Source organism: Ammospiza nelsoni, chromosome 11 (assembly GCF_027579445.1).
Source record: "Ammospiza nelsoni isolate bAmmNel1 chromosome 11, bAmmNel1.pri, whole genome shotgun sequence".
Lineage (NCBI taxonomy): Eukaryota > Metazoa > Chordata > Aves > Passeriformes > Passerellidae > Ammospiza > Ammospiza nelsoni.
The window spans coordinates 12,038,878-12,056,541 of NC_080643.1; the positions used below are offsets into that span (position 1 = coordinate 12,038,878).

Sequence of the window (17,664 nt, forward strand, 5' to 3'; positions counted from 1 at the left end):
ACTGTTTAAGTAAAAAGCACCACACCAGTCTGTAAATGGTGCTTGTGTGCTGGAGGAACACCACTAGATTGTTAAATCCTCAGTTCTGCAAAGTTTCTCTTATCACCTTACCTTCGAGGAATCTCTTCATCAGCATATTTGACAGTGATCAGGTAGGGTCCCTCCTGCATAGGGGTGTAAACCACCGTGTGGGTGCCATCTCCATTGTCTACCACATTAACAGGTCCCACAACTCCTAAAAAAGCAATACATTTTTTTGTCAGCTATGCTATTAAAATAGTTATTTGCTGCACAAAGCTAAAGTATGGACTGCTCATTTATAACAAATTTCAATTTTTTTTTTATGAAAGCAACAGGCATGGATCAATGATCAGCTTCCCTTATTTTATATTCAAAGCCATTGACTTGAGATAGATTTTTTTATCCACTGCTGTCTGGGCTCCCATCTTCTTGCTGTAAAGAAAAGCTAGCATGAAAACACAGGAAAAAGATCTGCCTTTTGGTACAGTCTAGGTTGAGAGCAATTGCTAAAGGTGCATTGAAGATCTTTTGAGACAGAAAATGAGTAATGCTTATAATTGTCTGTACTGTCATTTACAAGATTACTTCGTATTATTGGGATTCATTGCAGAGAACTGAGCTCTAAAGCCAGCTGGTGTATAGCATTCACCAGCTGTCTTTCACAATCAGGTGTTTAGAAAGGCAGGCTTGCTGCCTAGGCAAGAACACCCTGCAAGCTGCCAAAGACCTAAGCAAGCAGGATCAATTATTTCAATTTGCATTAAGTTAAATCTACAAAGATTATGTGACATATCAGTTCAGATCAACACACAAAGCAGTCTACAATTACAAGTTGGCTTTAAAACACAGAAAGGATTAGTGGTAAAGCAAGCACAAAAGAAATGTATATAGCTGCCATGCACAGCCTAAAAGCAACACCGTTGGTTTCCCACTCCCTCCTGCAGATGATTCTTGCTGTTGCCAACCGGATTTCCAAGAACCAAAACTGACAGTAGTTAGTGAGAGTTCAAACCTGTCTCAGTGTCACCCTTTGGACCACCTTTAAAGAAATCCGAAATTGCTTTCAATGGGGAGCGCCATCCCTGGGAATCCGTCTCATCCGCTAGAATTAAACAAGTGTTACCTGCAGGGCACCTGCACAGCAAGGCTGACACTCCAGGGCAGGGGCAGCTCTCACCTCCAGCAAGGTGAGACTTACAGCCAGCAGGTCCTCACTGACAAGATACTCTGCCACTGAGACACTGCTTTCTGGGTTACTGCAAACACCATTAATGCTATCACCTGAAGGGCCTTGCTGTTCTCTGGGGACCACTGAGCAATTTCACCATTATTCAGAGACTCCTGCAATCCACTGACCCAGGTTTCCCAAGTCACTGTTCACGTTAGATTCTGGATTTACTTTTTGATATCTAAAACTTAACACACAATTGTTCACTGGTGATGGTTAGTCACTTCTCCCAGCCCTGAAGATCAGGCTAAAGCCATCCAAGACTCTGTCTAAAGCAGCACTTCCTAGGGCACAGCTCTCTGTCACAGCATGATGTGGGTCAGCTGCTAAGGGGCACACAACAGCTGAACAGGAGCAAGGGAAATGCTCACTCAAGTGGCATTGCCACCTTTGCAGGCTGGGCCAGAACCATGTAACCTGCCCAAACACAGATATGGGCCCAGTCAGATGGAATATTTTGGTTCTTACCTCTGGGTCCTGTCACCACCACTTCAAGAGGTGCTATTCCTGCCTTGCTGGCGTCCACAGTGAAGGACTGGGGGATTTTGGCTCGAACAGCTGTACCCAGACCTGGTCCTGCTATTTTCACCTTGCTGGGATCCACAACATCCTTCACAGGAACCTTGAAAGGACTGCCTGGAAGTTGACACGGTAAGTGTTAAACACCACAAGGTTAACAGTTACAGAGAACAAAAGGTCTTTTTTCTCTACCTTCCTTAGGGTTTTTTTGTTACTGTCCCTCTGCTGCAGGCAGGAATTACAACCCCACAGCCTCCACACCATCCCTCTGCTTCTGCAAAAGCCGGAAATGTAATGATGGTGCTTCTACAGTTTCACAGAATTGGTGTCAACCATCTGTGACCTATCTACTTCTCACACCTCAGGAAAAAAACCAAACATGAAAGAAACCAGAAGTGCAAATGAAGCATCATGGAGGCAATACATTTCCTTATATCTTGCTGTGTTCAGTATGTCAACAAAGAAAATGGAAACAACAGGAAACATCCCCTCTTACTGCAGAACAGGATCGTTAATGCATCCACATAACAAAGGGCTATTTTCATAACCTAAAGTATTACACACCACTTGTATATAACATCAGTTATTTGTCAAGGCTTAGTGTCCCTTTTCCCGTTCCACTCATCTGTACCCATCTGAGCAAATGCCACTGCCTTTTCTGCCTGAATTCTGAGGAAAAGCAGAAAGCCACAATCACATAACATCCCACAGCACAAGGGAAATGCAGCCAACTGAGAACTCCGAGTGCACAGTTTGACTTCATCCCTCTTCTGAAAGCCACTGAGCAAGAGCTCTTACCAGGAATATGCTCTCCCCCATATGTGATGTTAACATCATAATCTCCTGGAACATAAGGAATATACTCGGCACTGCAGCTCCCATCTTTGTTATCTTTACAGCTAATTTTAGATTCTGAAGGTCCTTCAACAGTTATTCCAAGGCCACCAATTCCTGCCCCTCTACAAGACAGAAACACACATTGTTAGAATCACCTGCTTCTACAGCAGCTTTGTTGCCCTCACATGTTCTGGCTGCGTTTTCATCCTTTTTGGAAATGTGGTATCCTAACTTCCAATGTTCAGCCTTCAGCATGTGCTGCCACACAAAGCTGTTCAGTGTTGCCTCACTCAAATTTTGCTAGAATTTTCTTCTCAGTAACTATCAATCCCTAATATCAAATGTTTGCAGAGCACAGTAGATGATGAGGCAGCACACACAGTCATCAACTGGACATGGCTTGGTCTTTTTATAAATACTTGTACTGAGTTTAGCATCCTGCATTGCACACACCACTACAGTCCTCCCCCCACACCGATATTTGTTCAAGATCAAACAGGCTCCATCACCTGGTGACAACTGAAAAGGCATTGGGCTGATTTGTGAAAGCTTCTGTAAGTCCAGGTCCTTGTGCCTTCACACGGGATGGATGGCAGCCCTCTGTGACATTCACTCTGAAGGGACTATTTGGCACAGGCACACCATCATATGTCACATTGACTGTGTGTGGACCTGTTAAAAAGAGGCAAACATCTCCTGAATTCCCTAAAAATGCTCATAATTTAACACAGCTCTACAAGATGCTACAGACTTAAATGTCTGTATATAGATAAGAGTTGCTTCATGCATTTCACAAGACTTCACAAGTGTTTTGTAACTGAGATTCCATCTACAAACTGTTCTTCTAAAGACAAGTTACCATAAAAGCCAGTTCTTCAAGTTAAAATAGAGCTACTTCCTACAGAATTAGCTCCTCTGCTGGCAGACCTCTTGCAAAGATGCCAACAAGTTACTGGCAGACCTCAGGGGTTTGCCAAATGAAAGTGGTAGAAGCGCTGCTTGCTCTTGGTTTTCCCCTTTCAAGTAAAAGAAAACAAGCCCCAAGGTTACCCTTTTCAAATGGCGTGTACTCCACTAAATATGTTCCATCCGCGTTGTCCTGGACGAGACAGTCTGTGGGGGAGCCAGAGGGGCTCGTGATCTGTGTCCTGATGTGCTCACCACCAGCCTTCGTTAGAGGTCGAGCATCCACAGTGAACTCGGTTGTAGCTTCTCGGAACACATCTACAGGAAATGTTTTGAAGAGTCACTTCAGGAAGTCCAATATATTCCAACAACAAAACATTTGGTGAAGCAGCATGATAAACAGCTTGTTTGGGAACATGAGACTCCTGTCTGTCCAAGGATCACCATGGAAACACGCACAGCTTTTACAACTTTCAACATTTAGAATACACAGAAAGGACTGCAAGTCTTACAAATTCCGATAACAGTTAATCTCACCTTTTCCTTCGACTCCTGGCCCAAACACTTTAACTCTGCTTGTGTCCACAGCTGGCTCCACTTTGACCCGGGCTGGGAATTTAGGCACTTGCTCTCCTCCATATCTCATCTTGATTGTGTACATGCCAGCTGAGAGTGGCACGTAGGTAACGACATAGGTCCCATCTTTGTTGTCGTCTATTTGCACCTCGGCTTTGGAGCCAGTATCTGACACCATGTCCACCCTCAGGTCCCCGGGCCCTGCTTCTGTGCAGTCGACATTCAGCAGCCCTGCCTCGCCTACTTTACCCCGCTCCAGACCTGGGCCTGTGGCAATGACTTTAGAGACATCAAACGGCATTTCTATATCTGCCTTAAAGGGAGAACCAGGAATGTGAACTTCTTCAAAGAGGATGTTTACAAAATACTCTCCAGGCTTCGTAGGCAGGTAGGAGACAGAGCAGGTTCCATCGCCGTTGTCCGAACATTCAATTTTAGCTTCACACGGGCCTTCCACTGTCAAACCCAAACCTCCGGTTCCTGCCCCTTTGGTATCTATTGTGAATTGGGCTGGCTTTCCAACAAGGCCCCCTCGAAGACCTGGACCATGAGCTTTTACCTAGAAGAGAATATGCAGTTGAGCTAAATGGCCTTTTCCACGTTACTGCTAGAAGACTTCCTAGTTAGACTTGCTTGTATGTGGGACTCTATTTACAGGCCCTTAAAAATACAGAGAAGGCACTCTCTCCTTTGCCACTCAGCCCTACATTTTTACTGTAAAGTTGTTACTTCTCCTCCTAAGAGGTTTCTAGGCAAGGATATTTATAATCTCACCATAGCTGTTTTTATACAGCTATGTATAAAATGTATTTCCATGGGAAATAAAAGGTGGAAATGTTAAAATATTTGATGGCTGTACACATGTTTTCCTTGAAATATATTTCCTTAGAAAAATAGCATCTTAATACATCAGAGATGCTTATCAGACAGACTTCTATTAAATTAGGAGTGATATCTAAATTTGCTACATTATGCAGGATATTTGCCATATTTTTGATTAGTTCAACATTTTTTTCAAATACAGTGTTACAGGAATGAATTCTACAAGTCAGAGAGGCTGCAGAAAGAATCACTGAGCACTCTGAGTAAGGATGTTCCTGGGTATGTTTTGGCCAAGACCAAGCCAAGTCTCGTGCAGTAGCCCACAACTCAGTTTTCAGGTGTCAGTTGCTATTACAGCCCTATGCTGTTCACTCACCTTGGAAGGGTCTGGGGGTAATGTGGCCTCCACAGTGTAGGGGTTCCCTGGGATTGGGTTGCCATCATAACTCACATCCACCACATACAGTCCTTCTTCCCGTGGGATGTATTTTGCAGTGCTGCACTCCTTACCCAGAACTGGTTCCACCAGACATGGCACAGTTTTCCTCATAGGACTGGAAATATTAACCTCCAGTTTACCTTGCCCACCAGCTCCTTTGGTATCAATTACAAATTCCTGATCCTTGCCTACTTCCACTCCTGAAAAAGACAAAACCCATATTACATCGCTTACTTAACATCAGACAGCAGTCCAAGGAGTCTCCCATGCACACACCACTGAGGGAGCAGGTACTGGCAGAGCCCTACCCAGTCTGCATTCCTCTGCAGGCAAAAAACCCTCCCAAGCCAAACAACAAAAAAAACCCAACCAAAACCAAATGCTTTGATTAATTGACATCACAAAGCTACAGGGGAAAACAAGCCTGTAAGGTGTGGTCTGAGAGTATCAGAGAGAGGCTCATTTCAGGAAAGCAACAATATTTCACAGCCTTAAGTTCCCTCACTTTTGGAAAACAAAAAGACCGTATGAATGACACTGTGCATTGTAAGAGTTTGATACATTTGAATGGCCATCTAGCCCTCAGGGAAACATATTTCATCAGTAAGTGCTCTGTTCACCACAAACAACCAAAGCCCAAACACATGTTTTCTCCACATTACTTTGTAATCTTAGCAAAAAAGAAAAAAAAAAAAAGAAAAAAAAATCTAAAAAATTGAAATTTGGCCTTCAAGAGGACCACCTAAATAAGTGTGGTAAAGTTATAAAGTTGGAGCTACTTGATCCCCAGCAGTAGCAAGTTAAAAAGGAGATTGTTTTGCCTGCTCCTGCTCCAGCAGGACATGTTGGCTATCACCCAGACTCCAGAGACCCTTCAGAGGCTTCCAGCCCACAGGTACTTACTGTTTTCGAGTCCATTGACTATAACTTTGCTTAGGTCTAGAGGAGCAGCAACACCCACTGTGAAAGGGCTTTTAGGGATAGGATCACCACCATAAGTTACCAGAACCTTCATTGGACCCTAGGTGGAGAATTTACATGTTAGCTCAGTTCCTCACCTCACACAGACACACCAACACCCAAGCAGTACATAACCACATCAACTAATCCATTTCATCTGGTCACAGCCAAACTTACTGGTTTATGGACACTAAAGCTCACACCACTGCAGCCCTTCAAAGTACTAAATGGTTTTTATTTAATACAGGAAGAGCAAAAAAGACAGTTGTTTCCAACATTTAATTAGACTATATTCAAGCTGCCTGGCAAAGCCTCCAACTCAGGCTGGCTCCGACTCCCCCAGTGCTCAGACCCGACAGCTGAATGAATGTCCCACTGCTCCAGACCAGGTATCCCCTTCCACCACATGGAGAGGCCAAAGCTAAGATTGCAAAGAGGCCATATTATTACAGCATCTGAAATACCAGGGGTTTAAGCTCTACAAGTCAGAAAGATTAATGCTCTTGTGTATTTTGGCTGGAATGCTGCACAGCCACGGCAAGCTCCAGCCCATGATGTGTGTTCCTTTTATTCTCTCCTACCGCAGTCCATATTTTAGCTATATTCACTGTTTGCTTACTTTTCACTCTTGGCTGGTTCTGCTCCCAAGTGAAATAATCATGGATGTTTCATGCAAGCTAGTGAATAGCTTCCACGATCATTTTTGGTTGTTTTTAGAAAACACATACATGGGTAGCTGTAGCAACACCACGAGATAGATAAGACCAAATAAACAGCATTAAACCAAGGCTGCTCTGCAACTGACGCTGCCCCTCAGGAATTTAACTACCTATTCCATCCTTCCCTGCTCTGAGGAGTCCACAGTCTCATTCATAAGCTACTGCTTAGGAACCTGAGGAGGACAGGGTCCAGGAAAGACCTATGTGTTCACAGCACGGAGGGACAACAAGGCTTCCCTAATTGCTGAGCAGTCTATTTTCATCTCTTAACCACTGCTCTCCCACCACTGCTACCCATGAGCATCTCCTGTAAGGCCACAGCACTTTCATGACCCATGGTACTTCTCCAGAAGGAAGACCCAAGTGGAAAACCTGGTTTGGGCTTGTTTCACTAGTGATTTCCACTGAAGCACAGAAATCTGGTACTGCTCATGAACACATGGAGTAGAGAGGAGTGCTCCCTTCTGCATACCAAGCCTGACTAAACAAGCCAAAGCCTCTCCAAACAGGCACGCCAGCCACATCCTGAGATCATGCAACTGCTTTATCGAAAAACAAACGTTAGCTCTATGGTGCTTCCAAGAACTCTGAACCAGCATTATCAGTTAAATAATACTGCACTTTTCCTTATCAGTTCACTTTTACATAGCTCCACTCAAAGAAGCTGGGGCAGATGACCTAGTACATGTGGTTGTTCAAGAGAACAAGAGTAGCAAAGCACTTTCATCTCAGCACCAGAGCACCTATATCCTCAGAAATAGGAGATTTGTGCATTCTGGTGTTTAGTGGCCCTTTACAAACATACAAGTACAGTGTAAGGAAAAATGCTTCTAGCTATTAGGAGCTTCCACTCTCAGCTCTTTAATGATGCTGCTAGAAAGGCACCAACTTCATCACTTGCCTACTGGGAACTAGTGCAGCATCACTCACTCTTCTTTTTGTCCCTGCTCTGGTACGCACTCCAGCTCCTTTGCCACCAGCAGCCTGCTGACAGGCAGCACACCACAACCTCAGCTCTGCAGGACTGCAGCAGCTGGGGCAGCAGGCAGCTTCACTGTGGAGTCTGGGAAGGTTTGCCACCTTTCTTCTTCAACTGATAAGGTATGGAATGATGATGTGAGCTGTGTGCTACTGCATCAATATCTCTCCTTGCCATAGAAAAGAAAACAGTGGCAAGCTATCAATAACTACACCAGAAAAACTGCATTACTGCTTTCCAACTCCACTGCATGCATTAGGGATTCTGGGGAACAAGGATACCCTGCCAAGTTTTTTCTGCTTTTTCCACTGTGCACTAGGGAGGGAGGTCACTGCACTACAGCAACACGAGTTATTCACTCCTGTACCTCTACAGAAGTTGGACATACCTGCTGTATGGGCGTGTACCTAATAGTGTGGGAATAGTCATAGTTGTCAATGATATCCAGATCCATCACTGCCTCTCCTGGCACTGAGCTGCTGAACTGCACATCCAGTGGTGCTTTTCCAGCTCCCTTGGTGAACACAGTGAAGTGTGTTGGCTTGCCACTTTCCACACCTGAAGAAAAATGTTAATTCTAATTTACACACAGCTCACACAGAGAAACTCTCCTCAAGAAGCATTCAGTACCAATAAAGCCCAGCAAAATATCAAGGGAAAAGCATTGTTTGCAACTGCCTGACCCCCCACCCTACTGCTGCATCCCAGCAATGCTCAGCCAGGCTGTGACCATCATGCAACAGCTCCTCAGGATCCAGTATTGGTCACACTACATGAACCCAACTCTCACCAGTTTTGTTCAGCCCAGGTCCTTCAGCTTTCACTTTGCTGGCATCGTGTGAGGGGTCCACCTTAACTCTGAATGGGCTGGCAGGAATTTCCTGCAACAAAAACACAACTCCAAAAATAACCAAGTCACTCTTCAGCAGCCAAAATTAAACAGATAATAGTTTTAAGATAATTCTGCTCGAATTCCAGCATCTTGAGTAAAATTTCACCTTACTCAAACACTGCCTTACTAATTAGTATAACTCAAAATACAGGGCAAAGTTAACAGCTGGAAGTTTGTCTCTCTCTGTTTTTTATTTTTAAGGAAAAATTTTTCCCCTATTTTCCTTGGAAAGCCACTTAGGTTTTTTACCTTTAGAAGGCAGCCTTACCCCACTATGGAGACCACATTCATTATGCCAGTCCAACACATTACACAAACTTCAGTGTCCCAAACCAACACCTCTCCCTTGCATACATGCAATTATTACAGAAGAAGTTTCCATATTTTACATTGCTATAGAAACAGCAACTAAACCAAGTGCATGTGAGCTGATGTAGAAAGAGCCAGCTGTGAACTGGCAAATGCATGGTGATCAAAGAGCAGATAAATGGATTCTCAAAACATCAGGCTGCAAAATGAAGATTACAAACCTCTCCTGCAAAAAGCACTTTAATAGTGTAGCGCCCGGCCGCAGGTGGTGAGTACTTCACTGTGAATGTATCATTAGCATTGTGGATGATGTCAAAATCTATGTCCTCTTCCTCACTGCTGACCACACGAGCATCACACTTAATTCCAACACTGACATCACCTAGGAAAAGCAAGTGGAGGTTTGCTACTGGACAGCACAGACACTGCCAGCCAAACAGCCAGACCATTCCCCCTTCTAGCTGAGTCACCATGTTAACTAATGAAACAGATCAGATAACAATTCACTGCAATGTTCTGCTTCCCAAGGTTTTTCCACTAAATAAAGAAAACCAGAATGGAACAGTACATTATCCCCTCCTTGCATGACCTGTGATTCTAATACCACAGAACAGCCCAGCCTGCTTTTACCTTCTCCTGCATCTGTGCAGTCCACAGTGAAGTGGGTCGGCTCACTTGCCTTCAGGCCAGTTCTCTCCACACCAGGTCCAAACACTTTGACTTTCTGAGGATGACTCCCTTGACCTATAAGGACCTACACAAATTCACAGGGGTCAGAATCACATATCTCTGTCACACTTGAGATCACAGCCAAGCCAGAGCATTGCTTGGAGAGGAGCTACAGGGTAACAGACACAAATGAATGGCCCCAAATCGCCCAGGCTGCAGCTGGGCTGAGAGGAGACCACCATATGAGCTTGTAAAAACAAAGATTTATACAAGTGGATAGGTTTCTAAAAACAATGAAGCAGAAGGGCACATTTCCTTGAAGTCCACAGAAGGGGTTTAACATCCTAGTTGTACTAACAAGTAGTTGTGAGCACCCATGTCCTATCTGGCCAGAACCGAGATCTATTCATCTCTGTACTTACCCTAAATGGGCTATTGGGCACATTGGCTCCTCCCCAGACAACAGAAATTGTATGTTTGATTGGTTTAACTGGCACATAGGAGCAGGCAAACACACCATCAGCCTTGCTCTTTATCTGGATATCAATAGGGTTTCCTTCTCCATCCTAAAAAGCAGTAATACAAGCAGAAGGTTCAGGTACTTCAAAAATGTTTGCGTAGTTTGAACAGCTCAAGACTGTTCCAAAATATGTCTTTTTTTTTTTTCTCCAGAACTGCAGTTCAGAAATACTGAAGAAATATGCAATTTACACTCCTGCAAGTCTTCCTCATCTAACACTTACTCATTCATACACCATCCTACAACACATAGAAAATTCACAGACTCAGAGACACTTCAGTGCTTCCAAATGACAACTCAAGGAAATTAAACCTTGCTTTGCTTCCAAGTAAGGAAGCAAAGCCATGTACTTCATATACTTCAGAGCAGTCACTTTGTCTTCAGTTGTTGCCTGACTACATTACACAGATCAAAGCACAGAGCTTTGACTTGAATTACACATGCCCAGAATTAAGTGGTGTGTAAGTGAGCAGGAATACTTAAGGCATTTTTCTAAACAGTATTAAAGTCATTTTGCTGCAGTTTCACACAGCTGCCTTTGGGTTCTTACCTGTGCATACATCTTCAGAGGTGCTTTCCCAGCATCCTTGGTTTCAACTGTGAACTCAGCAGGCTGATTCACTATACAGCCAGTCCTCTCCAAGCCTGGGCCATAAGCCTTCACCTAAAAGAGCACCTCAAGAGTATTAGTTTGCAGTTCAGAAAGAGAAACAAAACTAAGTGATTTATGTTTGAAGACCTGCCCCCTCCACAAACCCCATGAAGCATGTGACACTACTTCAGCAAGTTTTCATTACATTAAATCAAAACCACAACAGTGTTATTTGAAAAAGCTGAGGAGTATCTGGCTGGGTAATATCTTGGCAAAGTCAGAGCTGTAAGCAGAGGCAGTTTAAGGGTCTGCTACCAGAATCCTTTAGAAATATCTCTGCTGTAGTTACATCCAAGACATGCTGTGCCATGGGTGAACTCCTGGGCCTCACCTTATCTGCGTTGAAGTCTCCTGAAGCCGGGCGAATGAAGGCCATGTAAGGGCTGTCTTTTATGTCCTCATCATCACACATGATGTGCACAGCATATTCACCAGGCTCTTTGGGCCAATACTTCACATCACATGAGCCATCATTCTTGTCATCACACTCAATTTTAGCCTGAGAAGGGCCTTCTATTGCAAAGCCTGAAAAAGGAACAAGTAGGTTCCTCACATTAACTTAACACCACTTCCACAAATAGCTTTTTGTTAGCCTTAAACATGCCTGATCTTTCAGTGACCCTTCTTTAGCAATACAGATCATACATCCATCATTCCCTTCTGGATCTCATCCCACAAAACCACAGATTAACACTCTTCATCACACACACTCCTGTCTCTAGGACATGCCTTTGATACTCTATAGATGTTAGTGTTTAGACCACAATGTCTTATAGACATGGTTTTTACTGTTGGGAAACCTATTGTTTCTTGTGAGTTCACTGCTAGCATTGCACGATACAAATATTTCAGGGAAACTCAGTCAAGTAACATACCAAGAGAGCCAACTTCTGTGCCAATGGACTCAACCACAAAGTCTGCTGACTTGCCCACAACTCCCTCGTGCAGTCCTGGCCCCCAGGCTCGCACTTTCTGAGGACCTGCTTCATGACCCACCTGAACTTCAAAGGGGCTACCAGAGAAAAACAAAGCATGATATTAGAAATGGGGACAAATACAGCACCTATGTTTTTCCCCAGGCATTTTAATGAGGGTCTACATTGAATTTTCCAAATTAATAGATGCTACCATGTGGTGGCACAGTGCCCAGCAGTGTTTTTCTAGCAGAGATGTCATCCAACCCATCAGCATCTTCCACCACAAATCCTGAGTGTCAAATACTTGCTCTGCTTGCTATAGCTGTGGACACTTAAGTAAGAGTCCTTCAAAATCTTACAGCAAAGTCCAAGCTGCAAGATCCACCATGTTTTATTAGGTTTTTTATTAATGATTTTGTGTTAGAAAGACTGACACAAGTCACCCTTCAGAGCTTTGTCAGGCTGCTGCAGCCCAAAACCAGGCTGTTAAAAACAAAAAGTTAAAACAACAACTTGCCACTAACTTGTCTCCCCAGTTCTTCTTCGAAGGTCAGGGTTGCTTTAAAAGCCCACCAACTACACAACCCACTGAAGGACATAAAAATGCCCAAAAAGCTACTTTTGACTCACCTTTTTGGGATGTTTTGCCCACCCCATGTAATGGTGACAATGTACTTTCCTGGTGTGGCTGGATAATATTCAAATGCATATATACCATCCATAAAGCCTTTTTGTTTCACCAACTCCTCCAAGCCCTCTGTTGAAAGATCAATTCAGCATTGAACTTAACAGTTTCCATCCTGCTTTCAATTACTCAGACAAGTTCATGTTTTCTAGTATTTATTTTAGCTTGCAAGAATAAATTTCTTCCACCAGAAAAAAAAAGGTCAGGTTATAAGGGAAGTTAGTTCTATGTGCCCTCTAGGACAAAGACAGCAAACACTTCCAGAAGAAATACAGCAGAAAGTATTTTAAGTTACCAGACTTAAGTTTCCTTGTGTTTTATTTTCTTAGTCTGCAGTATGATGCGTGTCATATGTTAAAACAAAAAAAGCTTAACATTTGTCAGACTTTGTAACCACAAGTATGCAGGGAATGCCTACTTTTCATTTTCTTCAAGATGAAGAATTTAGGAAGAAAAGCTTAATACGCTAAAATTTACATTGATATGTCTGTTGCTTTTTTTCCCCCCAGCCTCACGAAGCCACACAGTCAGAGCTCTGTGTGTGTGGAGGAGGTGAAGGCAATACAATGCACCTTTGAATGCTGCTCCAGGCAGGGGGAGGTGGTGGGCTCAGAGTACCACACAGGGACTGCTGCTGGCGGCCACATGAGCCAGGGGCCCCTGTGCTCCCATCCTCCCAGGCAGAGGGCCACATCCAGGGCTCAGGACCAAGGGACCTGGGGATGGATCCTCATAGATGGTCTCTGTCAGCCTATGTGGTCCTTTCCTCCTCTGCTTGTGTGCCTAAGCAGCTAGTGCCACCAGGAATACTGCTCTGAGCCATTCCCAGCTTTATGAGAGCAGGATTTCCATCATGCCAGAGACCATGGCGTGTGACTTGCTTCCACAGATTGCATGAAGATGCAATGTGTACCCATAAAGCTTGGAGGCCACAGCAGGCAGATGCATGGATTTTCTCAGTTTTGCTAACTGGCACATTAAACTGGAAAGAACTAAAACCAGATATAATCTTATTCAGCCCTGCAGATCAAAACCTCCCCAATAGACACTGATAAACCATTCTGAAGTCTGGCTTTTTATACAGATCCCATCAGTTCCATCAGGACACCATCTCCTTCCTGCTCTTCCTTTTCTCAGGCTCTGCTCCTCCCCTTTCTCCAAAACACATGCACAGCACAGATACACCCCAGCACTCACTTGGTCCCTTTATAGTCACTCCAAGATCTCCGCTCCCTGCTGCTCTGGTATCCACCTTGAAGTCGGCCGTCTCCCGGATGCGGACGCCCTTGGGCTGCAGACCTCGGCCAGTGGCACGGCACGCGCTGGGGTTGCAGGCTGCAAAGGAACTTCAGGCATTACTACTGTCTCTGATCTCAACATAGCCAGCCTAGCCAGCCTGGGACAACCTTCAGTTTAACATTGACTCAGGGCAACCACAGCTTAGCTTTCAGCAGAAGGTTACAGCACTAAGGCAGACAGATGTGAGTCTGCCCGGCACCGTCTATGCCCCCTGGCTTTTAGGCAGTAGCAGTCAGTGCCACCAGGCAACAATGACCCTGTCCAAGACCATTTTTTAGAATGACTGCAAACACTGAAGCCCTTCTGCTTTCCAATTCAATGCCACTTATCAATACAAGACTTTTACACAGCTATCACATAGAGATTTGCCATAGACACAACCTTCCTGACGCCTTTTGCATTGAGGCCCACTGCAGCGTAGGGTGAAGGGTCCCCTTGCAGATAAGCCCCAGTGAACAGTATTATTCTGCTGGTCCTTCAGAAGCACATGACTGGGATAACTGCTATTAGCAAAGCTGAGTTTTGCCTGTGCTTCGTTACAAGACGTCACATCAAACCCCCCCGCTTGTCACAGTTCACACTTTCACAGAAGCAAAGTCACCAAGCCCTCTGCAGCCTGAAGCAGGGTGGGGCAGGAGGGTTACACATGGCTTAGGCTTCTCTTGGCCTCTTTACTCCAAGCACTCTTCTGGGCCTGCAGAGTGGCTACAGAAAGTTTGCACACTTAGGAATAGTTTTCATTACACAATACCAGCTGTCATGAGGTTTTCAACACCAAAGACCTGAGAGGTTTGAAGAGACTTACAAACAACCACAGCTTCCCAGCACTGTAAACCAAACACGCATTTTCCTCAAGCATGCCGTGCTTACAGCAGGAGCACAAGTCTGCCAAGCAGCTTGTTAGGTTTTCACTCATTATACAACAGCTTACAGGTTTTCCCCCCACCCCTGCAGCAGCCAACATTGCCCTGTGTCCTACACTGGCCGGTGTGAGTGGGGATTGTGTGGCATCTGCCAGCTCTGAAAGCTCAGTGGAACACACAGGAGCGTGGCTGACGTGGAGTGGGAACAGCTTGCAGAGCACTCACACAGCTGCGTCAGGCAGCCTGTGGTTAAGCCAGTTTCACTGACTGGGTCACACAAAGCTTCGGTTCGTTTGCAATTTTCCTCCCCAACCCCAACAAAACCAAAAATCCTTTTGGCTGGGACAAGCTGCAGGCTAGAAGCTTACAAAGAGCAAACACGACGGAGCATCCTGCACACCTCTTACCAACTATGAAGCCATTAGCAGTGAAGTCCAAAATTCCACAAATGGAGGGTAGCTCAGGAGAGATGAGCAGAGATCTAAAAGCATAGGAGCAGGTAAGGATGGAACAGAAAGCAAATTCGGTGTCCGTTAAGGAGGAAAACAGAGTAAATACAGTCATTTGAGGAACAAGGGTAGAAAACAGCAAGACACTGCATAGCTGGATAAATAACTCAAAAAAATTCGAAGGGTAGCTCAACATTTGTAAGTCTAGGCAGAAAGGAAACTAGCAACAAAAGCCATATTACTGTTAGAGAGCACTAGTTTACCCTGAGAGTACTCAGGTGACCCACTGAAACAGGACCAAGATGTTGAAAGGTACAGAGAATATAAAAGGCATGATCCAAGCATATTCTGTGATCACATCCAAGGAGAAAAGTGCCCATCTACATTTATATGCATTTTTTAAAAACATACCCTCTCCAATGAGAACAGTGCAAGGAGTTTTGGGAATTGCCTCCCCAGCAAAAGTCACTTTGACAATGTGAGGACCAGCTTGAACAGGTTTATAGGTGCAACGGTAGACCTGGTTGCCTTTGTCTTCCACTACAACTTCAGCAAGGCTTCTTCCCTGAGGATCCTCCACTTCCACAATCACGTCACCCACACCAGCACCTGCAAAGGAAACAAGCCCAGCTGAGCCTTGGCTTCCCCATCAGCAACAGGCACCCTGTTTCAGACCACCACCAGCTGTCTGGGCTCAGCCAGACGTCCTCTGCTGCCAATTCTAAGCACAGCCTCTGTGTTCAGCTTTTGCTGACAGCAATCAAACATTTGAGCAGAAAGTGGGCAAGACAGCATGGTGGCATTCCACAAAGTCAAACTGACACGGCTCTGCTGCTCCAGCCACAGGGTTTCACAACATAGCACTGAATACACATACAGCCTGGTCACGCTATGGACACCACCCTGTAGCATCTCTATCACAGATCAGCCCACAGCTTTACGAGTCAGTTCAATCTCTCAAGCTTTGAAGTGGTTTAGATTAAGAGATTGGACAAATGAATGCTGGTCTGACAGGGATTCTCCCTGCTGGACTGTATGTATTCACTTTTGTTCAGACACCTGCTCCTCTCACATCTTATTCAACTCATCATACAACAGAAACAGTTTTCTATACACTTTCAGAGGCCAGACATGTCTTCACATGATTCAGACCACTCCCTCTCCCAATTAGAGGCTGAACATAATACTTGCCTCACTATAACCATATATAATTTTATTCCTAAGCTCCCTCAGGCAGAAGGCAATTTCAAATATGCTACTCAGCATATTTTGGTGTTTAAATGCTACAAGTAACTGCCCTAAGTAGTTTCACATTGTTCTAAATGAATTAACATCTGTAGCATCTTATTGACTCATTCCTCTAGGCTACAGCATTGGCCTAATAGCAGGTAACAAATAATTGATGGAGATGCCCTAATGAAGATAGTAACCCTCTAATAATTACAATAGAGGTTGAAACCAGTTCATCATTGAAGTATGAACTCAAAGTAGCACTGCAGCAGGTTCTGTAGAGCTAAATATAGAACACACTACACATTTACAGTTGGCTCACAGTTTATCCTTCACATTTATGTTCAACATGTCACATTCTTGTTCAAAATGAGCTGGAGAAAGAAACCAGCCAGGAACTTGACTGTTGCCATCCAGCAAATTCATGGCAAATTTCTGGGTCAGGCTTAGCAGCCTCTTGCCCCGACTCAGCTCTGCACTTCAAATATTTCATACACAGCTGAAGCCTTCTGAGCAGCCCAGCTATTATTTCACCTGTGAGTTTGATGGGGCTACAAATCCTCATCCACTTTACAGCTATTTTTCCAAGGCCTCAGGTTCTCACATTTGAGGACACTGCAGGATTTCCATCATCACTCATCCTGCTTACCTGCTGTATAGAGGTCAAAGTAAGTAGGTTTATTGGCAATGTTCCCTGCTGCCTCCAGTCCTGGTCCTTTTGCTGTCACTTTGCTTGCATCTCCCTGGGCTTTGTCAACATTCACTTCAAATGGGCTCTTCGAGATGTGCTGCCCAGCAAACAGGACTGAAACCTAGGGACAGACAGCATCAGCTTGGACCCATCAGGCAGAAGGAGAGCTCACATCACCACCATAAAGCTAAGTGCAGGATCAAGCACCTGCATTCCTAACACAAAGACTCTTTCCCTCAGAGGTGAGGGACCATCCAGCCCATAACCCTCATCAGATCTGTGCTAACTGCTGCCACCTTCTTAAAGTTCCATTGATTAGAGTCAGGCACACCAGCATGGAAGCTTGAATCAGGATGTGCTAATACAAGGTAGATCTTCATCCAGCAATAAAGTGACAGCAGAACTTGCATTTTATTTTTTCAGGGTGGCTGTGGGGACCAGCCACCCTAGGAAGTGTCAAAGCAACAGGATCACCCATCATA

At 44.6% G+C, this 17,664-nt stretch overlaps 1 protein-coding gene across 3 annotated transcripts in view; it reads right to left on the reverse strand.

Annotated features, from left to right (window-relative positions):
• The window catches only part of FLNB (filamin B), a 72,121-nt gene that overhangs the window by 22,869 nt on the left and 31,588 nt on the right, over window positions 1-17,664 (reverse strand). For all 3 annotated transcript variants that reach the window (XM_059480401.1, XM_059480399.1, XM_059480400.1), the window contains exons 8-27: window positions 17,141-17,303; window positions 15,673-15,870; window positions 13,848-13,985; window positions 12,596-12,722; window positions 11,924-12,060; window positions 11,380-11,573; window positions 10,947-11,060; window positions 10,299-10,442; window positions 9,838-9,961; window positions 9,429-9,589; window positions 8,797-8,887; window positions 8,395-8,564; window positions 6,252-6,369; window positions 5,286-5,548; window positions 4,049-4,646; window positions 3,656-3,829; window positions 3,115-3,277; window positions 2,567-2,727; window positions 1,718-1,885; window positions 112-235 (exon numbers count right to left, since the gene is read on the reverse strand). In XM_059480401.1, coding sequence (XP_059336384.1) covers window positions 112-235; window positions 1,718-1,885; window positions 2,567-2,727; window positions 3,115-3,277; window positions 3,656-3,829; window positions 4,049-4,646; window positions 5,286-5,548; window positions 6,252-6,369; window positions 8,395-8,564; window positions 8,797-8,887; window positions 9,429-9,589; window positions 9,838-9,961; window positions 10,299-10,442; window positions 10,947-11,060; window positions 11,380-11,573; window positions 11,924-12,060; window positions 12,596-12,722; window positions 13,848-13,985; window positions 15,673-15,870; window positions 17,141-17,303 — 3,530 coding nt within the window. The remainder of the gene's footprint in view (window positions 1-111; window positions 236-1,717; window positions 1,886-2,566; window positions 2,728-3,114; window positions 3,278-3,655; window positions 3,830-4,048; window positions 4,647-5,285; window positions 5,549-6,251; window positions 6,370-8,394; window positions 8,565-8,796; window positions 8,888-9,428; window positions 9,590-9,837; window positions 9,962-10,298; window positions 10,443-10,946; window positions 11,061-11,379; window positions 11,574-11,923; window positions 12,061-12,595; window positions 12,723-13,847; window positions 13,986-15,672; window positions 15,871-17,140; window positions 17,304-17,664) is intronic.